This window comes from Equus caballus, chromosome 11 (genome assembly GCF_041296265.1).
Source record: "Equus caballus isolate H_3958 breed thoroughbred chromosome 11, TB-T2T, whole genome shotgun sequence".
Lineage (NCBI taxonomy): Eukaryota > Metazoa > Chordata > Mammalia > Perissodactyla > Equidae > Equus > Equus caballus.
The window spans coordinates 43,193,994-43,215,143 of NC_091694.1; the positions used below are offsets into that span (position 1 = coordinate 43,193,994).

Consider the following 21,150-nt stretch of genomic DNA (forward strand, 5'->3'; position numbering starts at 1 on the left):
GATATTCAAACTGGGGCCAATGCATATGAGTGCATGAGGGTGGGCAGGGAAGAGCATTATAGGGAAAAGGAACAGCAGGGACTCAATGGTAGAAGCCAGTGAGAACTCGCATTGCACACCCACTGCCTGCTACGCGCTCTGCCAGGCTGTGCTCCTCACCTTTTTCCCTCAGCGCACAGGAGGAACAACAGTGTTCAGCCCCCCTGCAGCAGAGGAGGGCGTGTTCTTGGTCAGAGGTGACAGTCCAGGGATCCTGCCACCCTGCATGCTGCGGGAACCAGAACTAGCACGCCAACAAGGGCCTAAAAGGTGAGGGGGCAACGTCCCTGCCCTCCAGGATCCAACAGGGCAAATGCGCAAGGGGCAAAAGTGCGCCCCTCCACCACTACTGGGGGACCACACCCAAGCGCTGCCAAAGCAGGTGCCCTTCTCTCCCTAAGGCTTCTCAACACCCTTCCCAGAACCCCTCCCTGCTCCCGCAAGGTCAGACCCCGCCTGCTGCCCCCTGAGCTCACTGCCTCTGGCTAATCCTCAGGAGAGCCAGAGAGCAATGGTCACGCCCTTCTGTGGCTCACGGTCCACAGAGCAAGAGTGGCCAGTCACGCCCGGCTTCCCCTTCTGGAGAAGAGCCTTCTAGTGACAGGAGTCAGAAGGGCCCCCGCCCGGGCAGTGGGTGGAGAATACCCGGAGACTGCCCTCTCTACCCTACAGAGCTCACTGGTGAAGAGCCAGGAGCTGACGCCCAAGATCCAACCCCAACGAGTCACTTAGCAGCTGTGAGACCTTAGGCAACTTGCTTAACCTTAACCTCTCTGCAATCCAGCTTCCACATCTGTGAAATAGAGATTATTATAATAACTACTTTTAAGAGTTGTTGGGGAAAGTTAATGAGTTACTACATGTAAAACATCCAGAACAGTGCCTCATGCGTAGTGACCACCAGTCACGATCCTCATCCTTGCTATTATCTTTCATGCCCTTCTCTCCAGGGACTTCTGTTCAGCTGAATCCTTCCCGGATCAATTGAGCACTACTTAGGGAGCGTGTCAGTGCCACACATGGTACTGGGCGCCACACAGAACAGGGGGCAAACACCCTCCGTTCTTCCTCGCCCTGGAGTCTGTGCAAAGCGGCAGCCTGAGCTGTGCTAGGGCAGAACGCTATGCCCTGATGCTGAAGAATATATGGCAAGAGATTAAGGGAGCCAGCCAGAGTGATGACCCAGGTCTGAGGAAATAGTTTCCCAACCAAACTAGAGCCAACGACTGAAAAAATCAGCTTTGATGACACTGTCTCCTGTATTTAACAGAACAGAAGCTGCTGCCAAACACCAATCAGGACTCAAGGGTTGGCTGGGGCCCCCCAAAACTGCACAGCAGGAGGTGGGGAGCCATGAAGACTCCATTCCTTCCTAGTGTCTGTCTGGCACGGTGGGCACCCACAGTGCTGCTGGAAGCCTGGGGCACAGCCATACCCACTGCCCAGCACTGACAATGGAGGCGCCAGGCAGCCTGCCCAGGCAGCAAGGGAGCCCCCTCCCCAACCAAGTCACGGGTCCCACCCCCACAGATGCTGCTCTCCACCCCAGGCTACAGCGAGGAGAATCCAGCAGCTTAGTGTAGTGGGGTGGCGGGAGCCCTGCTGGCAGGCGGAACGCGTGCTTGTGGTTTCTGGGAAACGCTGTAGAGATTTGCAGCATTTTTAAAATACTTGTGTTCCCACCCGCCACACACCCCCCTTCACCCCACTCCTCACCCACCCCTAGTCTGGGTGTTTGCATATCTGGTATTTTCCAGAACCATTTCAATGTAAATAAGAGAGATTAGAAGGAAGCAGAGGGCAGAGTAGCCAAGGGTATCAGGATGGGCCAGAAGGGTTTTGGCTAGGCCAGAAGGGGTCAGGGCAGGCTACCTCAATCAAGGCCCTGCCCCCGCCCCAGGCCTCCAAGCTGCGCCTGCAAAAACAACCGATGACCATGACATGTACCCACATCCAGTTCAATGTGGTCTGGGCTCTGTGCCCACCACCCACGGGCTGGGTGGCCAGGGCACTCTGGGGCTGCAGTTCGTCTAGCATCTCATTGGGAAGAAGGCAGAATGGTGCCTCTGAGGACAGAGAAGGGAGATGGAGCAGAATAGAAAGACCTAGTCCACCGCTCTGTCCTGCTGGGCCCACGCATCCCAGTAATCCAGGATAGACAACCCTCCAAAACGCTCCCAAAGACCCTTCACCCACCAGTTCTCATGCCGTTGACACCTACCCACTGGCCCCTCATTACCAAAAGAACTCAGTGTGGGATCTACTCTGAGCCCCCAAGCCAGGGCTCTCACATAGATACTCTCTGATGCCAGAAGTGCCTGAAGCTTTGGCACAAAACGAAGTAAAAATGTCCTGTTTAAAAAACAAAAAACAAAAACCCCTTCAAGCATCATTTGGAGTAACATTGGGAACAGAAGCATTCTAGAACACTGAGCCCAGGCAGCACCCAGCTGCTCCACCACTACCAGAAGGCCCTGGGAAAGCCCATTGCTCAGAGGCTGTCCTGGCAGACCTAGAAGCAGTACAATTTTGAGTCTCTCCTTGGAATCCCTCAGGCCCTACTCCTGACAGCACCCAGGGGTCCTGGGGACAAGGTTAACAAGGCTCCTACAGTTCCCACCCAGGGGTCTAGAGCTTACACTATGGGACAGGGGCCCCCGCCCTTCTCCCAGATGCAGGCAACCCTGACTGACCAGTCTCCTGCAAGGTCTCTGATGACCACGCCTGTAGGCCTGAGAAGCTGGGCTCTAAGAAGCTGGAAATAGCTGAGGAGCACCCGGCGTCCCACCTCTCCCTTCGGCTGGCTGTCTTTAAGGACACAGCCACAGGGAAAGAGTTTGGACAAAAGGATCAGGAGTCTTCATGGGACAGAAAACCTTACCAGGAGCAAGGATGGGAGAGCACTAGGACGGATTAATTAAAGAGGCTGCAAAATTTCCTTCCGGGGATGGCTTTAGAGACCAGGCAGAGGGAAGGGTCTCATCTTCCTGAGCATTTACTACCTGCCAAAGTCTCACAGAAGTGATCTCACCTAATACATTAATACATTTATGTTACCTAAAGACTCAACAAAGTAGAGTATATAGAATAAAAAACAAGTCTCCCTTTAGCTCCAATCTTATTCTCCTCCTCAGAGAAAACTGGAGTTAGTTGGATGTGCATCCTTCTCTGATTTAGTCTTCTCAGATTCTGGGAGGACAGAATAAGCTCCTAGAGATCAAGGGTCACTTCCTCTAAGAGGCCTTTCCTAATTGCCACCCCTCTCCCTAGGTGGAACTGGCCACTTCCTCGTTCCCGCTCTGCTGTACACCTGTACAGACTTCTGTGAGAGCAGTTACGGCGTTTGGTTGCATTTCTTTACTTAGGTCTATGCTTCCTGAAGGGAAGATTACAGTCAGCCCTCCACAACTGCGGACTCAACCAACTGCGGACTGAAAGCCTATGATGGTTGCGTCTGCACTGAACATGTACAGACTTTTTTTCTTGATATTATTCCCTAAAAAATACAGTATGACAACTATTTATATAGCATTTACATTGTATTAGGTATTATAATCTGGAGATGATTTAAAGTGTGCAGGAAGATGTGTGTAGGTTATATGCAAATACTGCGCCATTTTATATAAGGGACGTGAGCTTCCGTGGATTTGGGTATCTGCAGGAGCCCAGGAACGAATCCCCCCGAGGATACTGAGGGACAACCGTATATTTCATTTACTTAATCCCCCAGTGCCCAGTACAGTGCCTGGTCCTTAAGAAGACTTCATTAAATGTTCAAGGAAATGAATAACTAAGGCTCAGAAAAGTTTGGTAACTTTAGTAAAACTCAAAAACAGGTCTTTCTGGCTCCAAAATGTATGCTTTTTCCATTCTAACATGCCCTGTCTCAGGTTCTCCTGAGTCTGGAGGTGGTTTAGATGGACATGATGACCTCTCAAGGAACCTTACAGCCCTATAGCCTCTGAGTACAAACTCCAAGTTCCAACAGCACAGGAAACCGTATCACAGATCTCAGGCAAATGCCTGACAACTCCAGAGGCCAGCAAACTAGACTTGACTGGAAGGAAGTGGTAGACTTTCCTTCAAACCCCCATCTCTCGCCTCCCACCACATCCTCCATGCTCAGGGAAGCAGTGATTTCGGGGCAGGGCTCCCGTGCAGGCCAGCTCCTCTAGCTCTTGGCAGCAGGGGGACAACCACACCGGCCAAGGTTTAGCCAGGTGGGCTTTTCTGAGCTCAGCAGAAACATCCTATATTCCCAGACAACCTACTTGGCCCCCATGCTGGGCCTGCTGAGGATACAAACAAAGGGACCAGCTCTCCTCTCTCTCAGGCCCTAGTCCCCACCCAGCCTCTGCCCCTTCTCAGTGGGCACTGACTTTCCCACACAGACTCATGGAACTAGAGAAAGGAATTTTGATCCAACTGGGTTTTGAGATTCTCATCCTTACCAACACCTCCCTTAATCTCACCAGATTCAGGGGACTCTTCGCCATTAGAAAGTTTAAGAGTAATTGATCCCAAAGCAGATACCTCTAAAACACTCTCCCTAAGGAACCAAGAAAAAAGTTAGTATCTTCCCCCAAAACTGGCAGTCACACTTGACCCCTCCTCTCCTCCATCCCCCATACCAGTTGGTCACCGACGATACTGAGCCTCCCTCAGTTGCTCATGTCTGACACCTCTCTCCATCTCCACTGCTTCTACCCAAGTTCTGGCCTCCATCCATTCTACCACGACAGCTCCCTCACTATTCTCCCCACAGCTATCCTTGCTACACCTGAAAGCATTCTCCATAAGCAGCCAGAGAGATTTTCTAAAATCTGTTCCTATCACTCCTGATTAAACTGCTTCATTGCCGTTAGGTTGAAGTTCACATTCCCTAGCGTGGCACACAAGGGTAGGTGACCTGGCCCCTGCTTACCTCTTCTGCTGCTTCTCTCAATATTCATTCCCACACACTGTCCCGCAGCCTATTCTCCAAATGTGTCCTTCTCTCTCCAATCTCAAGGCCTTGACAATTACAGCCTTCTCCTTCCTCTCGCCTCCTCTGTACTCATCTTCTACCCAGTGTCAGCTTTTCCTGACTCACTCCCAGGACTGTACTTGAAGTCCCTCTTCTTTGCCCCATAGGATCCTGTCCGGGCCCCTGTCATTGAGCTTCTCAAATGGCACTGCCATTGTCTGCTACTTGACCATCTCTCCCATTAGACTATGAGTTCCTTGGGACTGGGATTATGTGCTGCTCACTGCTGGATCCCAGGACCTAGCACACACTAAGAGTTCAACAAATGTTTATTTAATAGATAGGTGAGCGGAAGGATAGCCAGCCCTGGTTGTCTAGTGGTTAAGATTTGGCACTCTCACCACTGTAGCCTAGGTTCGTTTCCTGGTCAGGGAACCACATCACCCATCTGTCGGTTGTCATACTGTTGCGGCTGCATGTTGCTGTGATGCCGAAAGCTAGGCCACCAGTATTTCAAATACCAGTAGGGTCACCCATGGTGGACAGGTTTCAGCGGAGCTTCCAGACTGAGACAAACTAGGAAGAAGGACCTGGCCACCCACTTCCAAAAACTGGCCATGAAAACTCTATGAATAGTAGTGGGGCATTGTCTGATAGAGCCCTGGAAGGTGAGAGGATGGTGCAAAAAAGACAGAGCAGGGTTCTGCGTTGCTCTACACAGGGTCACTAGGAGTGAGAACTGACTTGACGACACTAACCACAACAATGAGTGGAAGGACAGATGGCAGAAGAAGAGCTGCTTCTCAGGCCCGCTGAGTGATTTCTGTCAGGCCCCAAGTCTATCCTACCACTGTGGCTCACCCCTATTCCCAGGAACCTTGTCTAGCAGCTACAGGGACACAGGAAGAAGGTGTGAGCCAAGCATTCTGGACACATACTATGTGAGAGGGAAACCCGAGGGGCTGTCTCTCCCTGGGGCCCTCTGAACAGGCCATGGAGAGGAGCCACGGGGCCTGGCCCCCATCTGTGTGCAGAAAGAGAACAGATGGCCAGCCGGCTCCCTCAGGGCTCCCTGGGGACAGGCAACGTGTGGACACAGTTGATGGATGGCCTGGCGGGCAGGGTGGCTGCCAGGAGCTGTCCCTGGGGGGCTGGAGTTGTCAGGGTACCCCTCCCAGGATCCTGGAGGAGGCGGGAAGACTCTTTTCTTGGCATGGAATTGGGATTAGAACTGCTGCCAAGAAAAGGAGCAGGAGTAGGAGTGGGAGGAAGAGGAGGAGATAGAGGATGAGAGCCGCAGAAGAGGCTGCAGCACTCCCACACCGGCTCCGGGGTCTGTCCCGGGAAGCTGGGATGCGGGGCTCCCTCTGCTCCTCTCTGCTGTGGTATGAGTCTCCACACCCACCAGGTAGGAAAAGATACGGGGTCTCTCAATCCTATGCTTCTCATTGTCCTGTCAGATGGCTCTAGGAGACTCATGAGGATGGGGCTTTCCACTGTGTCCCCTGCTGGATCCCCCAGGCATTAGCCTGGGGAAGAAGTCCTCTGGGCACCACCTGGGCTTGTCCCAGGGGGGCTAGAGCAAGTCAGCATTTCAGAGATACCAGCTGTAACCTGGAAGCCACCAGGGCCTCCAAAGTTAAACCATCTACTTCCCCAGGGATGGGGTAGCAGCAGCTAGTTGGGAAGGGAGAGTGGCTGGGAAATATGAGAAGCCAGGAAGATCCCTGTGCTATAAAGAGAAACTAAGCAGCATCTGGGATGCCAGGCTCAGGGCCCCATAAAGGCCTGCGCTGTGGTTCAGCAGGGAGCTAGCAACAATCCCCCCAGGGATTCATTCTTTAAGAAGAAGAAAATTCCATCTGTTAAAAGCAATGTTAGCCTGGGAGAAAGTTGCCACACATAGCAACATGGTATAGTCTTTGGTTCTGAGACAAAGACCATTCCCTCTAAGAGTTTAGTTTCGCCTGGTGGCTAACACATAGTAGGTGTTCGATGTGCGTTTCTGGAATAAATGAGTCCAGGTCCTTCCCTGAACTCCACGGCAGGCTCCCTCCCACTCACTACTCCTTCCTGACTGGCAAAGCTGCCTGACCCACCAGCCCCGGGGTAAAGAAAGATCTGGAACCCAACTCCAGTGCTTCCTGCCAGACTCTGACCCTGCTGCTCCCAGGCCCTCCAGGCCTGTTATGCCGCGAAGCAGAGCAGCCCTCTGAGCATCCACTTCCCCTCCCCAGGAGAAAGCTAGGACTGGGGCTCTGCCTGCTTCCTTAGCATTTCCTCCCACTTCTGACTTTGACACATCTGGCCGGTCACTTAGTGCTGAAAGGTCCTGGAGAGGCTGTGCACTGGTTAGGTTGCAGGGACCAGATCTGGACAGTCTTAAAACCCACAGTTGGGAGAGAGGGATGGCCAGAAACCAACTTGTCCTTCATGCACTGTCGCCAGGCAGAACGTTCCAAACTGATATGCAGCCACCCTATCAAAAGACCCCTGGGGTTAGAGATGTCCATCCACCTAGAGACCAGCTCACGCTCTGATCTAAATCTCTTCTGCCCCTGTGTCACCCCCTCCACTGCTGTTTTGTGTGCACAGGCTAACAGTTGGGGTCTCAGGGGTAGTCAGGTCACACAATCCCTGCAGACTTTTCTGGGGCCAGGCTTTTTCTTCTTGCAAGAGAGGTCATAGAGACTCTTGGAGCCCAGGGGATCTTTATAACCCAGATCCAGTCACTCCCCGGCTTCAAACCCTACAATGATGCCATTTCACTGGGATAATATCTAAACTCCTACCATAATTTACAAGGTCCTCCATGGTCTGGCCCCTGCTTATCTCTGCAACCTTACCTGGTATTCAACTCCTCACTCACTCAGGGGCCAGAGGAGGCCTGAGGTCATCGCCCCGGAAGCTACCAAAGCATTTTCATCTCCAATATCTAAATCACATGGAAATCCTATACTTTAGTCCAGATACCAGTCTAGGAGTAGACTAATAGTCCAGACTGTTTCTCATATCTGGAAGTGGCACATGTTCACCTGCCTGCCCCAATTTAGGGCTCAGGAAATATGGTGCCCAGACCTCTAACCCACCCTTGTATCATGAAGCTTGTATCACAGAGTCTCACTCCTTGCTGAGGTCACTCCTCCTCGAGGCCAGGTAAGTTGTCCCCGGAGCCCAAGGAGCGGCACGGCTCCATCACTCACACACTTGCTGGCTCTGGCTGCAGCTCTTACGTACCCCCATCATGTACCCAAGTACAACCACAAGAGATGCCAGCATTCCCAATCCCTGCCCCCCACTGCCTCCCGGGAAACACTCACATTGGCTGGCTCCCTGCGGGTTCCCTCGCCACTCCGCAGCCAGCTCCGGCTCAGCTCGCTGAGCTCTGGGATGGGTTGCACCTTGAGCCGCACGCTGTCCCCAGACTGCCGGATCATCTCCACAATCTCATCCCTGGACTTGCTCTCCACGTTGTGCCCATTAATCTCCATCAGACGGTCACCTGGCACCAGCCCCAGGGCCACATCCTTGGTGCCCGCACCGGGCTCAGCAAAGTGAACCACCCTGCGATAGACCTGGCCCTCTGGGCCCCGATCCAGCATGGTCGTGCGCCTCAGGGAGAAGCCAAAGTCTCCAGTGGGCCGTCGTTGCAGCTCCAGCTCCCTGAGGGCAGGGAGTGGCGGGGGCACCACAGGGGGCAAACGCAGGTCAGCCGGGAACCTTTTAGTCACCAGCTCAGGGACTCGGGACCGGGGCCCTGGTCGAGGGATGCCTGGGCCAGGATGCTGCATCAGCTGTCCCTCTAGAGTCCTCGCCTCCACCTGCGGAGAAGGGGCAGCAGAGTGCTCTGAGGGGGTGGAGGTTTCTGAGGCACTCTCATCCCGGCTCCGCTGGGAGAAGGAGAAGCGCTTGACAATCATCTGTGAGTTCTGCTTGGCCAGAGAGCCGAACTTGGCTGCCCGCTGCAGCACAGAGCCACGGAAGCTGCCTTCCTCACCCTTGAGGTCATCACTGGAGCTGGCTGTGCTTAGGTGGCCCGAGTCCAGGATGACACTGCCCCTGTTGCTGTCGGAGTCGATGTCAGTCAGGTGCAGGTCGGAGCCGCTGGCCACCTTGATGGGGATGGGGTTGGAGATTTCCAGGCGCGTCTTAGATTCACGCTTGGAGGAGCGGTTCAGGTTGAAGAATCCACGTCGCAGGCTCATCTCCTCCAGGCTCCGCAGTTCTGCCGCTGACATCCGCTCCTTCTTCTCCTTTTTCTCCTTCTTCTCCTTCCGCCCGCCATCTTTGTCCTTGTCTTTCTTCATTAGGTTAAACATGGTGGGGGTGCTGTTTTTAGGGGTGATGCCCCCAGAGAATTATGGGTGCTTGGTACAGGGCCTTTCTGCCCCACCTTGCTGCTGCAAACAGAAAGAGATAGAGCAAGGTTATTTAAGCAGAGTGTCTACCTGTGTCTCCCGTCCAGACATGGCCAACCAACGAGCACAGCTGCCCCTCACTGAGTGCGGGCTCTGTGCCAGCGCTCTGCTTCACACAATACCGTCTCAGTGAAGTTAATCCTCATAACACTGCTATGGGTAGGTCTATTATCACTCCCATTTGACAAATAAGGAGACTTGAGGTTGTCAAAGTCCCGACTCCAAAGTCTGTCATTTCCTGCAATCCTTAATAGATCACGGCTTAGGTGTGCACAGAGGTGGCATTTGGGAGATTGGACCTCCTGGCAAGAGGATGCCTCAAGCTAACTTGGGACCCAGCTTATGATTCAAACACAAAGGAAAAAGGAAAGGACTCTGCACCATCGCCTCCCCACAGCCAATGTCCATTAAGGCAACAGGCATCACATGTTCCCGGGCTCCTTCCTAAGCCTGTTATCCGTAGAGCAGCAGCCTGAGCCACTGCCTGACAGAAGACCTCAAAGAACCAACATTCATGTAATGACTACCACTTGCCAGGCATAATGCCGGGCACCTGACCTACACGGTCTCATTTGAACCTCACAGCACCTCTGCAAGGTAGGTATCATTATCTCTACTTTACAAAGGAGAAAACAGGGCTCAGAAAATTAAGTATATGCTAGTGGTCACACAGCTAATAAGTAGCAATGCCAGGATTTGATGGCAAATACTGTCGTCTCTCTAGGGCCTCGGCGCCCAAAGTGAAGCAGGGATGGAGGGGGAAGTTTCAGACTGAAGAGAGGACAGACAGCTGAAGGTGGGGGTGGGGTCTGCTGGATAAACAGGATCCTGAAAAACTCACATCCTTTTCCCCAGACCAACACCTAAATATAGCCTCAGGAAGAAAGCTGTGGCAGCCTGAGAGAAAACCCCAGCTCCACGGCAGGGGCGCCTGTGGCGCCAACCTACTCCCACCCCTATGCACACCCAGCGAGGACAGGACTGAGAAAAATCTGGCAGAGGTGGAGCTGAGAGAGCCTTTCTTGTTCTAACCAGCAGGGAACACGAAGTAGAAGTAGGCCATACCACCTAATTAGAAATTAAATGTAACTTTTTCGCTCTCCAAGAAGGCCTCCCCCTTGGATTTCTAAACACAGGACCTACAAGCTTACTCCTTCCAGCAATAACCTCTTACAAGGCCCTGGAGAGGCCTTTCCCCTCTGTGCACCCCACCCCCACAACCAGACAGGGCCCTCCAGGGTCCCCATTCTACTGAGAGGGACCCCTAACCGGGGAGAGGGACCCCAAACCAGACACAATGATACCCTAGGAAGGGCATCAAGGCCAGGAACTCCCGAGGGCCCGGTGCACTGGCCAATTGCTTCCCTCCTGCCCAGCACCCTGACCCGTTTGGTTCCTGAGAGATAATATCCTTTCTAGAGCAGTGCTGTCCACAAGAAATATAATTCAAGCTATATATGCAATTTTAAATTTTCTATTAGCCACGTTAAAAAATGTAAAAAGAAATAAATGAAATTAACTTTAACAATATTTAATGTAAATATGACCCAAATATTGTCATCTTAACATGTAATCTATATAAAAAAATACTGAGATATTTTGCATTCTGTTTTCCCTATCAAGTCTTCAAAATCCAGTGCGTACCTTATACTTAGAGCACATCTCAACTCAGACTAACCACATTTCTAGTATTCAACAGTCCCATGTGGCTAGTGGCTATCATATTGGGCAGTGCAATTCTAGAGAACTCTTCAGTCGTAAAGCATCTCCAAAGAGGTGGGAAATTGGACTCAGTCACTAGCTCCCTGTGGACGTAGCAGGCACCCCTTTCCCCTTCCAACCACAGTTTCTACCTGATAAAACAAACTTCCCTCTGAATTTTTTGGTTCTACTACTCCATAGTACCTGGGAGGAGGAAGACAGGAAATCTAGGGGGCCCAGGAAGAACAAAGCCAGGGTAGCCCTGGCCAGCTGAGTCTGGACTGATTTGGGGTCAGGCATTCCCTCTTCAGAGCTCTACTTTGACATGAGGAGTCTCTCTCCTCCTGAACATGGGTGGGGGTGTAGCACGGACCTACCACACACCAGGATGTGGGACCTTTGGCTGGTTACTGCCCACCTTACCCTTCACCCCTTATTACCTGCACTGTCTTAAAAGGCTGGTTTAGAAGATGGCTCCAGGAGCAACTGTGGGGAAAATGAAGACAGAAACCCACCTCCGGGACTTGAGAAGACAAACAAGTATCTTGGCTTCAGTCCAACCACAGAGAACCCAACTTTTTTGGTCTCCAAATCTCACTGTGCAATCCTTACCGAGTCCTGGCTCTTTGCTGGGGGCTAGATATCTGAACAGTATCAGTGGAAAACAGGCCTAAGAATTCTGGAATCTCTGGCCTTGAGAGGTCCCTGAGAAGTAATTTCATGTAAGTACCTGTCTTGGCAAAAGCGTGCCCCTCGCTGTCATTGCGACAGGCAGGAACAACAGTCCCAGAGGCCGCACAGGGGAGAGCGCTGGCCGGAAATATCAGGAGATCTGGTATCTAGGCCTGGAGCTGCCAACAAATCACTGGGGGACCTTGAGCCTGTCACTTTGCTCAAGGTTGGACTAGATGATCTAGGTCTCTTCTAGCTCTAAAATTCCAAATATCTAAGTCTCTTGTGGACACAGGTTAGCTATTAACTTTCTGCCAAAGTTACCCCTCTCATTCCAACCCTGCGGCCTTTGCAGACTGAGTCCATTTCAGCCCTTCTCTCATCACCCCTGTCTTGCCCCTGTTACCTGCACAGCTTACAAGGTACCCCTTCCTCACTGTCATCTCGACAACTGCCAGGCCTGGCTGTGGCCTGGGTTCTCTCCTGTGCCACATGTCTGGAGCCCCCTGCAGCCTCCCCCTCCAGGGTCAGACCCACAATGCAGCTGTAGCTGCTGCTGCTCTTATGCTCCTCAGCGCCCAATTCGCCAGAGACCCTGACAGACTCTGTCACCTTCTTGCAGATCTTGGACTTTCTAGCATCTCCTGTCCTCAGGTCCAACATCTCCAGCAGCAATGACATCACTCTCTCCCCACTCTCCATTCCAGGGTGCAGTTTCTACCCGCCTCCCCTTCGTCTCTTACTCTTTCCGGTGAAGGTAACCTTACAGTGTTTCTGACCTTTTCTCTGCCTTTCTCACCTTTTCTCTGCCTTTCTCCCCTCACCCTACTCCAAGAGGCCTTTCCTAACTTTAAGCGGAGGAAAGATATGTATGTAAATTAGGGTGTTCCCTAAATCATTTTGACACTACTATCCCTCAAATCAAAGCAAAGTACAAGTGACTCAGTGAACTCAGCTGCTTTATCACTTTAAGACAGAAAGCATTTTGAGGGCAAAGAGCATTCAACTCAAATATGCATCTGTCAGTTCATCAACAGGAGAAACAGCTTACATATTTATATAACGGAATACTATTCAGCAATAATAAGGAAGCAACTACTTATACACACAACAGGGAAGAATCTCAAAATATTATGGCAGGGACAGTAAAAGAAGCCTTTGACAAAGGAGTACATACTGGTATGGTACTATGGATGTGAAGTTCTAGTCTAGGCAAAAGTAACCTATGGTGAAAGGAAAGTCACAACAGCGGCTACCTCTGAGGTAGGGAAGGGGATAGGGGTGGGGATGGCCTGAGAAAGGGCATGAGGGAACTTTCTGGGCTGTTGTTCACGTCACGTATCTTAATAGGGGTTTGGGTTGACAGGTGTATATATTTGTCAACAGTCATCAAATAGTGCACGTAGGATTTATGCATTTCATTGTGTGAAATATTCACTCAAAAGAAAAAAAGAACTGTAAACAGATATTGATCTCTAGTTAATGATACATACACTAAAGTATTGGGGGCAAAGTATACCAATGTTTGCAATTTGCTTTGAGTGCATCAAAAATGTAAGATGGCTTGATGGCTGAATCAAGGGATAAATATGTGATAAAGCAAGGATAATAAAGCATTAAGTGTAGAATCTAGGAGGTGGAGGTGTTCACTGACTTTGACTTTTCTAAACATCTGCAGAGCTTTGTGATAAAATGTTGGGAAAAAATATGCATCTACCAAGCACCTACTAAACGCAAGGGATATAAAGATACATAAAACTAATGCAAGAGTTAGGCTTCAGATGTCAGGTAAGAAACCTGGGAACAAATCCGAGTTAACAGCTATGCAATCTTGGGCGAGGCACTTAGGGCCTCTGTGCCTCCGTGTTCCCATTTGTAAAACAGAAATGATAATAGTACTTCCCGCATAAGGCATGGGAGTTAAATGAGATATGTATATAAGCCCTTCGAATAACGCCCAGCCCAGAGTAAGCCCTCAAGAATGATCCCCAGTAGTGGCAGGACCACTCTCGCCATGAAAATGGGATGGTAGACAGGATAACAAAGTAGTACACAAACGACTATCGGCACAAGTGTGACTCAACTAAGTCTAGACATCAAATCTTAACGCTGGGCAGGACCTTTGTATATGGAAAGGAAAGCCCGAAAGAGTGAAGGCAAACCGGTGAGCACACAGCCAACCTGAATCACACCTGCTCAAGTCCAGAGGCCCCACATAGCTACTGCCAAGGATATGGACAGGCAATTCAGATGCAGAAATATGAATGGCCAACAACCACAAATAGGTAGTCAGCCTCTGGAAAATTCACAGACGTGAAATAAAACAGGTATACTATTGTTCACTTAGCAGTTCAGTAAAAACTACCAAGATTAATAACACCAATCAGTTAGAGGATGGGAAGCAGGGCGTCTCACACGTTTGGTGGGAGTACAAATTGGTCTAAGGAGGGCAAGTTGGCGATATCCATGAAAATATTTAAATGTACATATTCTCTGGGCAATTCCACTTATAGGGCCTCTACACACATAGTCACACAATAAACATGGCTAATCTTTGCAGCATTGTTTGTAATAGCAAAATTCTGTCAATATAAATGCCCATCACTGGGGGAATAGCTAAGTTATAGAACTGGACCATTATTAAAAGGAATGAGGTAGTTTTGTGTATACTGACCTGGAAAGATTCTATACTATATTAAGTGAAAAAGCAAGTTGCCAAATAATATATAATTTTGCTAAAGTTTTAAGAACTATATGTGTGCATATATATCCATGCACATTATGTATAATATTTGAGTATGCAGAGAAAAATGCATGGTCTGGAAAGAGACAGGGATTTCAGAAGGGTCAAAGCAGACTTCTGTTTTATCTATACTGTTTTAATTTTTTACAATGAGAATATTTAGCTGGTAGGGGTGTGTGTGTATTCAAGCCTAGGGGCTTTAGATAGGGGGATTATGCGTTTTTATTATATTTTATATTTATTGTGTGTATTATATATTTATATTTTATTGTGTGTGTATGTTTTATTATATTTTTCTTCTACTCTTCTGCATGTACTTTATTTCCTACATAAAAATTTTTTAATATTTATATAAAATTATACTATGTAACATATAATATATTAAACTATAAATATATATAACAAGCTTTAGAAAAATAGTCTGGAAAGATCCATTACTAAATTTTCTCTGTGGAGTAGGAGCAAAGAGGGGTAATACTTTGGCTTTCTACCTAGTACACTTCCTGTGAATTAAACCTTTTTTCAACACAGGTTACTTTTGTGATTTTCAAGATTTAAACAAATAAAAGAAAAATAAAAAGGACAGGCTTGACAAAGCAGTAAGCTACCCATTTAGCGTTGGAGCTGTAAACGCGGTTTGCAATGGGAAATTCAAAGCTCGCCGTCTCATGCCTTGAAAAAGTTTCAGTGACTTCGGGGACGTGGTTAAAATAGATCTCACTGGTGTCTTGTGGCTTTAAGTGGGGACAGATTTAAGTGGGTCACCCTGCAGCTGGCAACGTAGAAACCCCAGGAAATGGAAACTATAACGTTAGAATCCCAAGACAAGGGCGTCCAGACTTGGCTGCTGTGGGTGGATACTTAGAAAGGTCAGCACCCCCCGGACCACACTCATAAATAAATACAAAGGAAATACTTTCCCAAGAGAGCCGGCCTCTCTCGCTCGGCCTCTGACCTCCCTGAGCGGCCGTTTCCTGCAGCCCCGAGGCCCTGCTCCCGGCGCTGGCCGCCACCGAGGACCGCGAGGGCGCCCGGCGGGACCCGCCCAGCACCTGGCCCGGCCCGAGCGGGTTGGGGGACGCCTGTCGCCGCCGAGCCCCTCCCCGGCCGGTTCCGCCGCGCCCCGCAGCGCCCCGTGACTCCCCGCCAGGTCACAGGGAGCTGATCCGGCCCCAGGTGTGCCGCTCCTCCGCCTGCACGCTTCTCACATGACCTCGCCGCCCGCCCGCCGGCTCCCGCTCCCCTCTCCGCCCGCCCCAGCGCCGGGAACCCGCGGCCCTCGCCACTTCCAGGCGGCCGGCGGCACCTCCCGCCGCGATCCTGTCTCCCCAGGGGACGCAGCGATCCCGCAGGCCCGGGAGGAACCGGAGAGGGAGAGGTGCCAGCAGCCCCGCCAGGTCCCCCGCTGCTCTTCCAGGTGCACCTCCTCGGCCCATGCGGGGCCTGCCGGGGCCCGCTGGGCGCTGAGCTCCGCTAACCCGACCCACTGCCACCACCCCCACCTTCTGTGTGACCTTGAGCAAGTCTCGTCCCTTGTCTAGACCTTAGCTATTTCAACTATAAAATCTCCAAGGGCCTGAGAGTTCAGACGTGGCCCCAATCCCTAGCCTTTTCTGGAAAGGTGTTTTGCTCAACCACAAACTGCAGGTTCTGATCCTGCTCTGCCTCTGATTTGCTGTGTGACCTTGAGCCCATCACCCAACATCTCTGAATATCAGAGAATAAGAAAAATAGTCCCTTGTAAGTGACAATATAGTACCTGGCAGAGAGAAGGGGCCCCGGGCCCTGCAAAATCATCAGTCCACAATTTAAACCACTGCCTGACTGTAAGCGCTTTGAAATGTCAAGGGAATGTAGATAATTTACAAGCCACACAATTCCTACCTCAAGAGAAAGGGAAGTCAGGTGTGGGGAGGACTGGAGGCTCTTCAGGTCTGCTCCGCACTCCTCCCAATTCAGCTGCTACCACTGAACCACCCTCCCTCTAATTCAGGCTACATCCGCAAATGGTGATGGCGGGTGAGGTATGGTGAGCAGATCTTAAAGCACTCTGGGGCCTGACCCAAAGCAGGACTTAAAAGCTCCATCAAGCCCCCAGCCCAAGTCTTGGGGGAACTCGTTACTCATAGCACAGGGTGGGCTGGGCCCTCCCAGCCCCTCAAACTTCTAAACCACACCAGGCCAGAGCCCCCTGGCTTTACCCACCACACCCAGGAGAGGCCTGGGGCCCAGGGCCACCAACAGGAGCCTGTTCCCATGGATGGTCTGGGTCCAGTCTGTGGCGTCCACTCAAGGTGAGGGAGGTCTGGCTGGGGACAGACCTTTGGTTTGAGGGAACAAGCACAGCCCTGCTGCCCTGGAGACCTGTGACACACCAATTCCCGATCAAAGCTTCCTGAGTTCCAGCAACAACCTGCTCCACCCGAGTAGGGTGGATTCTCCCTTTCAGACAAGCCCTGGTTCTGCCCCACCCAGTCCACCTTCAAGGGGACCTCGAGTTTTCAGGCCCAGCTTCTGAAGACACATGCACCCCTCAATGAGCAGCCTCAAGCTGGGCCAGTGAAGGGGGCTCCGGGCGACAGGCTGGCTGCCCAGACTGCCAGGGACTGAGGTCAAGGGACCAGGCAGGAGCCAGGAAGGGCACATCCCCATGAGGGCTCCTGAGGAGAGGCTGGGGCACCGGAGGAAGCCCTCAGGCACACACCCTGGCACCCGAGCCAGGCCGGAGAGAGTAAACAAACTACATACTCAGAGCCGCCAGGCACTAGGTCATCAACTGTTCGAAGTTCAAAGCTCCCAAAGGAAGTGACCACCGGTATTCTGCCCCTCCCACACCCACTCTCCACCCTCACCTGCGACCCGTCTCATTCCCCTAACCCCACATCACAATAGGTTCCCCATCATCTTCCTGGAATTGAGGCCCCAACTCCAAGTTCCCCGACCCCAAATGGCCAAGCACACCTCCACCCGAGGCTATATATAACCAGTCATGTCCAGCAACCAGGAGAATGTTTCCTGGAAAGCCCTCACCACAAAAGGACAGAGGGGAAGCTGAGGAGGTGGCAGGCCATTGGCAAAGAGCCAGCGAGGTCTGTCAGGAAGCCAGAGACCTCGGGAAAGCAACTTTCAATATCCCCAAATAGAAAAGAGCCCCTGAACCAAAAGAGTGGGGAACATTAGGCAAGGCCCGGCCCACTGTCATGACAACAGGATACCGGCCTGCCCAAGAAAAGGGCTCCAGCCTGGGCAAACGCATGGAAAGGCAGCTTGAACCTCTAGACTCAATGTCTTGCTAAGGTGATCTTGCTCTTAATCGCCTGGACGACCTTCCCTCCCTTCCAGCACGGCCCCATGCTTATCCACTCCACACAGTTCACTCTCCATGGGGGGACTGACATGCCAGGCACTCCACAAGACAAAACAAACCCACCCAAACCAGCCCAAATCACTGGCAAGGAGAAGAGGGGAGGGAATCCAATTCCATAATTTGGGGGGACCATCTGAGGGCAGGAAAGCCCAGGAGGACGGTCCCAGGCCTCCCTACACAAACACAGACCACAAAGACACTGCCAAACATGCCCTGTTGTCCAAGTGACCAGGCAAGAGGAGGACTGCTTAAAAAACAAACTGGCTGCCTCCCCCCACCCCCAACAGCTCATTCTGGCGCGCAGCCTTTCCAACTAATCAGCAGGACACATGTGCCTTGCAACAGGGTGACACCCCATCCCCCACCACCAGCCCCCCCTACAACAAAGCCCCAATGTGTGGTGTGTCCCCGCAGGCCTTATCTCAGCCAGGAACATGACCCTCACCAGGCTGGGTACCAAGCAGCACCCCCTACACGGGGGTGGTGGGGCAGCTAACCTTACCACCTTCCCTTCCCATTGGCGAAACAACTGGCATGACAGGTTAGCAGGGCGGGGCGTCAGGACAGTCTCTCCCAGAGGCCTGAGGCTGGCTGTCCGACCTTCCCACACACACCCCACCCCTTTGCAGGGAAAGGTGAGGTGAGCAGCCAGTCACAGGGGACAGCTTGCGCTCCCTAATCCCCCAAAGCCTACCATTCACCAACCCCCCATCTTCTGACCCAAGGGGAGGGGGCCTGGGGAAGCGGGGGCTCCATTGTTTTGCCAGCTGTCTAGCAGCTGCTCCTTTGAGAGGAGCCCGCTGTCGGCCTGGCAGGGAAAGGGTGAAGGCCGCTGGGAGGGATAAAGGGCTCGGTGGAGGTGCTCGCCTTCCCCGCTGCCTTCCTCAGAGCCTTGGTCGGTCGGTCTGTCTGGGGGGCCTGGGCCTGGCCCCGAGAACCCCCCATCCCCGAGGCTGCAGCCTCCAGCCCGCAGATCGTGGCCACCTGGGCTCCCCCAAGCCCCCGGTCCCCCCAGACTGAAGGCCACCCTGCCCGGCCTCCCCGCGCCCCCTGAGCTGGCAAAAGGAGCCGGACTCCCCCTGCCCGACCCTCCCGATCGGCCCCCACTGCCGGGCTCCGCGCTCCGCGGCGCGGCCGGGGACCGGAGCCGGGAGTCCGGGCCGCTGCTTCCAGGGGACAGGGGAGGAGGAGGAGCCGGCCGCCCCGTCGCCCGCCCGCCTTCCCGGCCCGAGACCGCCCCGCCGCCCCCCCGGGCCGGGCCCGCCACCGAGCGGCCGCCCCCGCCGCCCCGCACTCACCGGCCGCCGGAGCCCGCCCGGCAGGCAGCAGGAGCGGAGACGCGGCATCCAGCGGCCCCGGCCGGGTCCGGGCTGGAGCGCAGCGCGGCGCAGCGCAGCGCCGCCCCCCGCGGCCGCGCGGGCCGAGCCGAAAGGGAGCTCCCTGCTGGCGGCTCCGGGGATAGACGCACGGCCTGCCTGGCAGCCTGGACGCGCCTCCAGAGCCGCCCATGCGGGCACCGGGCGCTGCCCCGGGAGACCTCTGTCCGTGGCCGAGAGGCCCTGCCTGGAAGTCCTCTCTGCACTGGGCGCTCGAGGCCGCTGGACATGCCCAGGGCAGGCACGAGGGTCATGCTGAATGTATAGAACAGGTTCCGTGCAAGACTGGCACTGGACTCTGCCGGCTGAGTCCAAGAGGGTGCTGCCCAGGGCCGTGCTGTCCAGAGGAGGCAGTTGAGTCTTGCTGGCCACACCTTCCCAGGGTAGCTTTGCAGGAGCAGACATAGGGCGCTGCTGGATGGAGCCAGATGGCTCAGTCCAGGGCAGGCACTGCCTGCCATGTCCAAGGTGGCACAGGCAAAATGTACTCCCCAAGGTGGACACAGGCTTCTGGTGGCTTGGTCTGAGAGAGTCCGGCCTCAGGTGGAGCTGCCTGGGGGTGTGTACCAGGGCCCAGGGGACCCAGCCACAAGTGGCACTCACTCCCTACAGGAGTCCAACAATGCAAAGACTAACTCCTTTCAGAAGCCCTTTGGAATGAGTTCTGCTCCTGGGTCCATCAGGTCCTGTAAATATCAAGTGAGCTTCTCTACCCTGCAAGAAGGGATTCTAGACTGCCTGGGAGAAGCCAGAGGCATTTAGAGACCAGGCCTCCAAGATGGGTGCTATGTCTAGAGCTTAGTCAGAGAGAGGTGAGCACTTCTACAGGCAGTGTCCACACTGGGGTGGGGTACACCAGGAACAAGGAAGAAGCTGAGGGGGGTGGTGCAGGAAGAAGGGTGTAGCAGATGCGGGCAGCTGTCTCCATAGACAACCCAACCAGGCACTTCTCCAGGCGCGGGTGGCCCAACCTGACTGACAGGGAGGATTAGAGCGAGGGGCCTCTGGAGAAGAGTTGAGTAAGAGCTGGGAGATCTTGAGGAACAGACCACACCCAGGATGCGCATTTTGGATAAAGGAATAGCATGCAATCCAAACTCAATTCAATAAACTTTTACTAAGAACCCACTAAGTGCCACGTGCAGCACCAGGCACTCTGGGGGACACACAGAAATCAGACATGGAGCTGTCTCCAGGGAACTTACATGGGGAAGACGGGACAGGTGGAAGTGAGCTGTGACTGAAGTAGGATTGACCACACTGTCATCCCTTGGATGATGAGCCAGCACAAGATGGCTGACTTTATTCGCGGGAGGAGTGAAAAGAAGCTGCTCTGAGGACATGACATTTGAGAGGAAACTTGGAGGCTGGGTAGGACCATGACTATCACTACTGGTTCCTGAGCACCTGCTATGTGCTAGGCCCTATCTCTATCTCTCACAACAAACCTCTGAGGGGGGCATTATTATTACAGATAGAGATTGAATGCATGGACTCTGGAGCCAGGTTGCCTGGGTTCAAAGCCCAGCTCTGTCCAGTACCAGCTGTGTTACCCTGGGTGATTTATGAAATTTCTCTGTGCCTCAGTTTCTTTATCTGAAAGATGGGGATAATAACAGCACCTGTCTCAAAGTTTGTTTTGAAAATGAAATGAGTTTAGTCCTTTCAACAAACGGTGCTGGAACAACTGGGCATCCACAGGCAACAAAATGAACTTACACCTTATGCCCATCAAAAAAATTAAAATGGATTATAGACCTAAATGTAAAACATAAAACTATAAAACTGGTAGAAGTAAACATAGGAGGAAAAGTAGCTGACCTTGAGTATGGCCATGATTTTTTACACACACCTCCAAAGGCATGATT

At 52.6% G+C, this 21,150-nt stretch overlaps 1 protein-coding gene and 1 non-coding gene across 27 annotated transcripts in view; both read right to left on the reverse strand.

The window, feature by feature from the left end:
- MYO18A (myosin XVIIIA) overlaps positions 1–20,096 on the reverse strand; it is a 95,679-nt gene extending 75,583 nt beyond the window's left edge. For 17 of the 26 annotated variants that reach the window (XM_070227781.1, XM_070227759.1, XM_070227779.1 and 14 more), the window contains exons 1-2: positions 19,205–19,338; positions 8,326–9,405 (exon numbers count right to left, since the gene is read on the reverse strand). In XM_070227781.1, coding sequence (XP_070083882.1) covers positions 8,326–9,324 — 999 coding nt within the window. In that variant the 5' untranslated portion in view covers positions 9,325–9,405; positions 19,205–19,338. Of the gene's footprint in view, positions 1–8,325; positions 9,406–19,204 lie in introns of all 26 variants that reach the window. The other 9 variants (XM_070227780.1, XM_070227775.1, XM_070227755.1 and 6 more) reach the window with 4 other exon arrangements.
- MIR9095 (microRNA mir-9095) lies at positions 7,375–7,520 on the reverse strand. Its single transcript, NR_128121.1, is given in 1 exon segment — positions 7,375–7,520. It is a non-coding gene; the product is annotated as a microRNA mir-9095 (primary transcript).
- Positions 20,097–21,150: the final 1,054 nt, after the last annotated feature.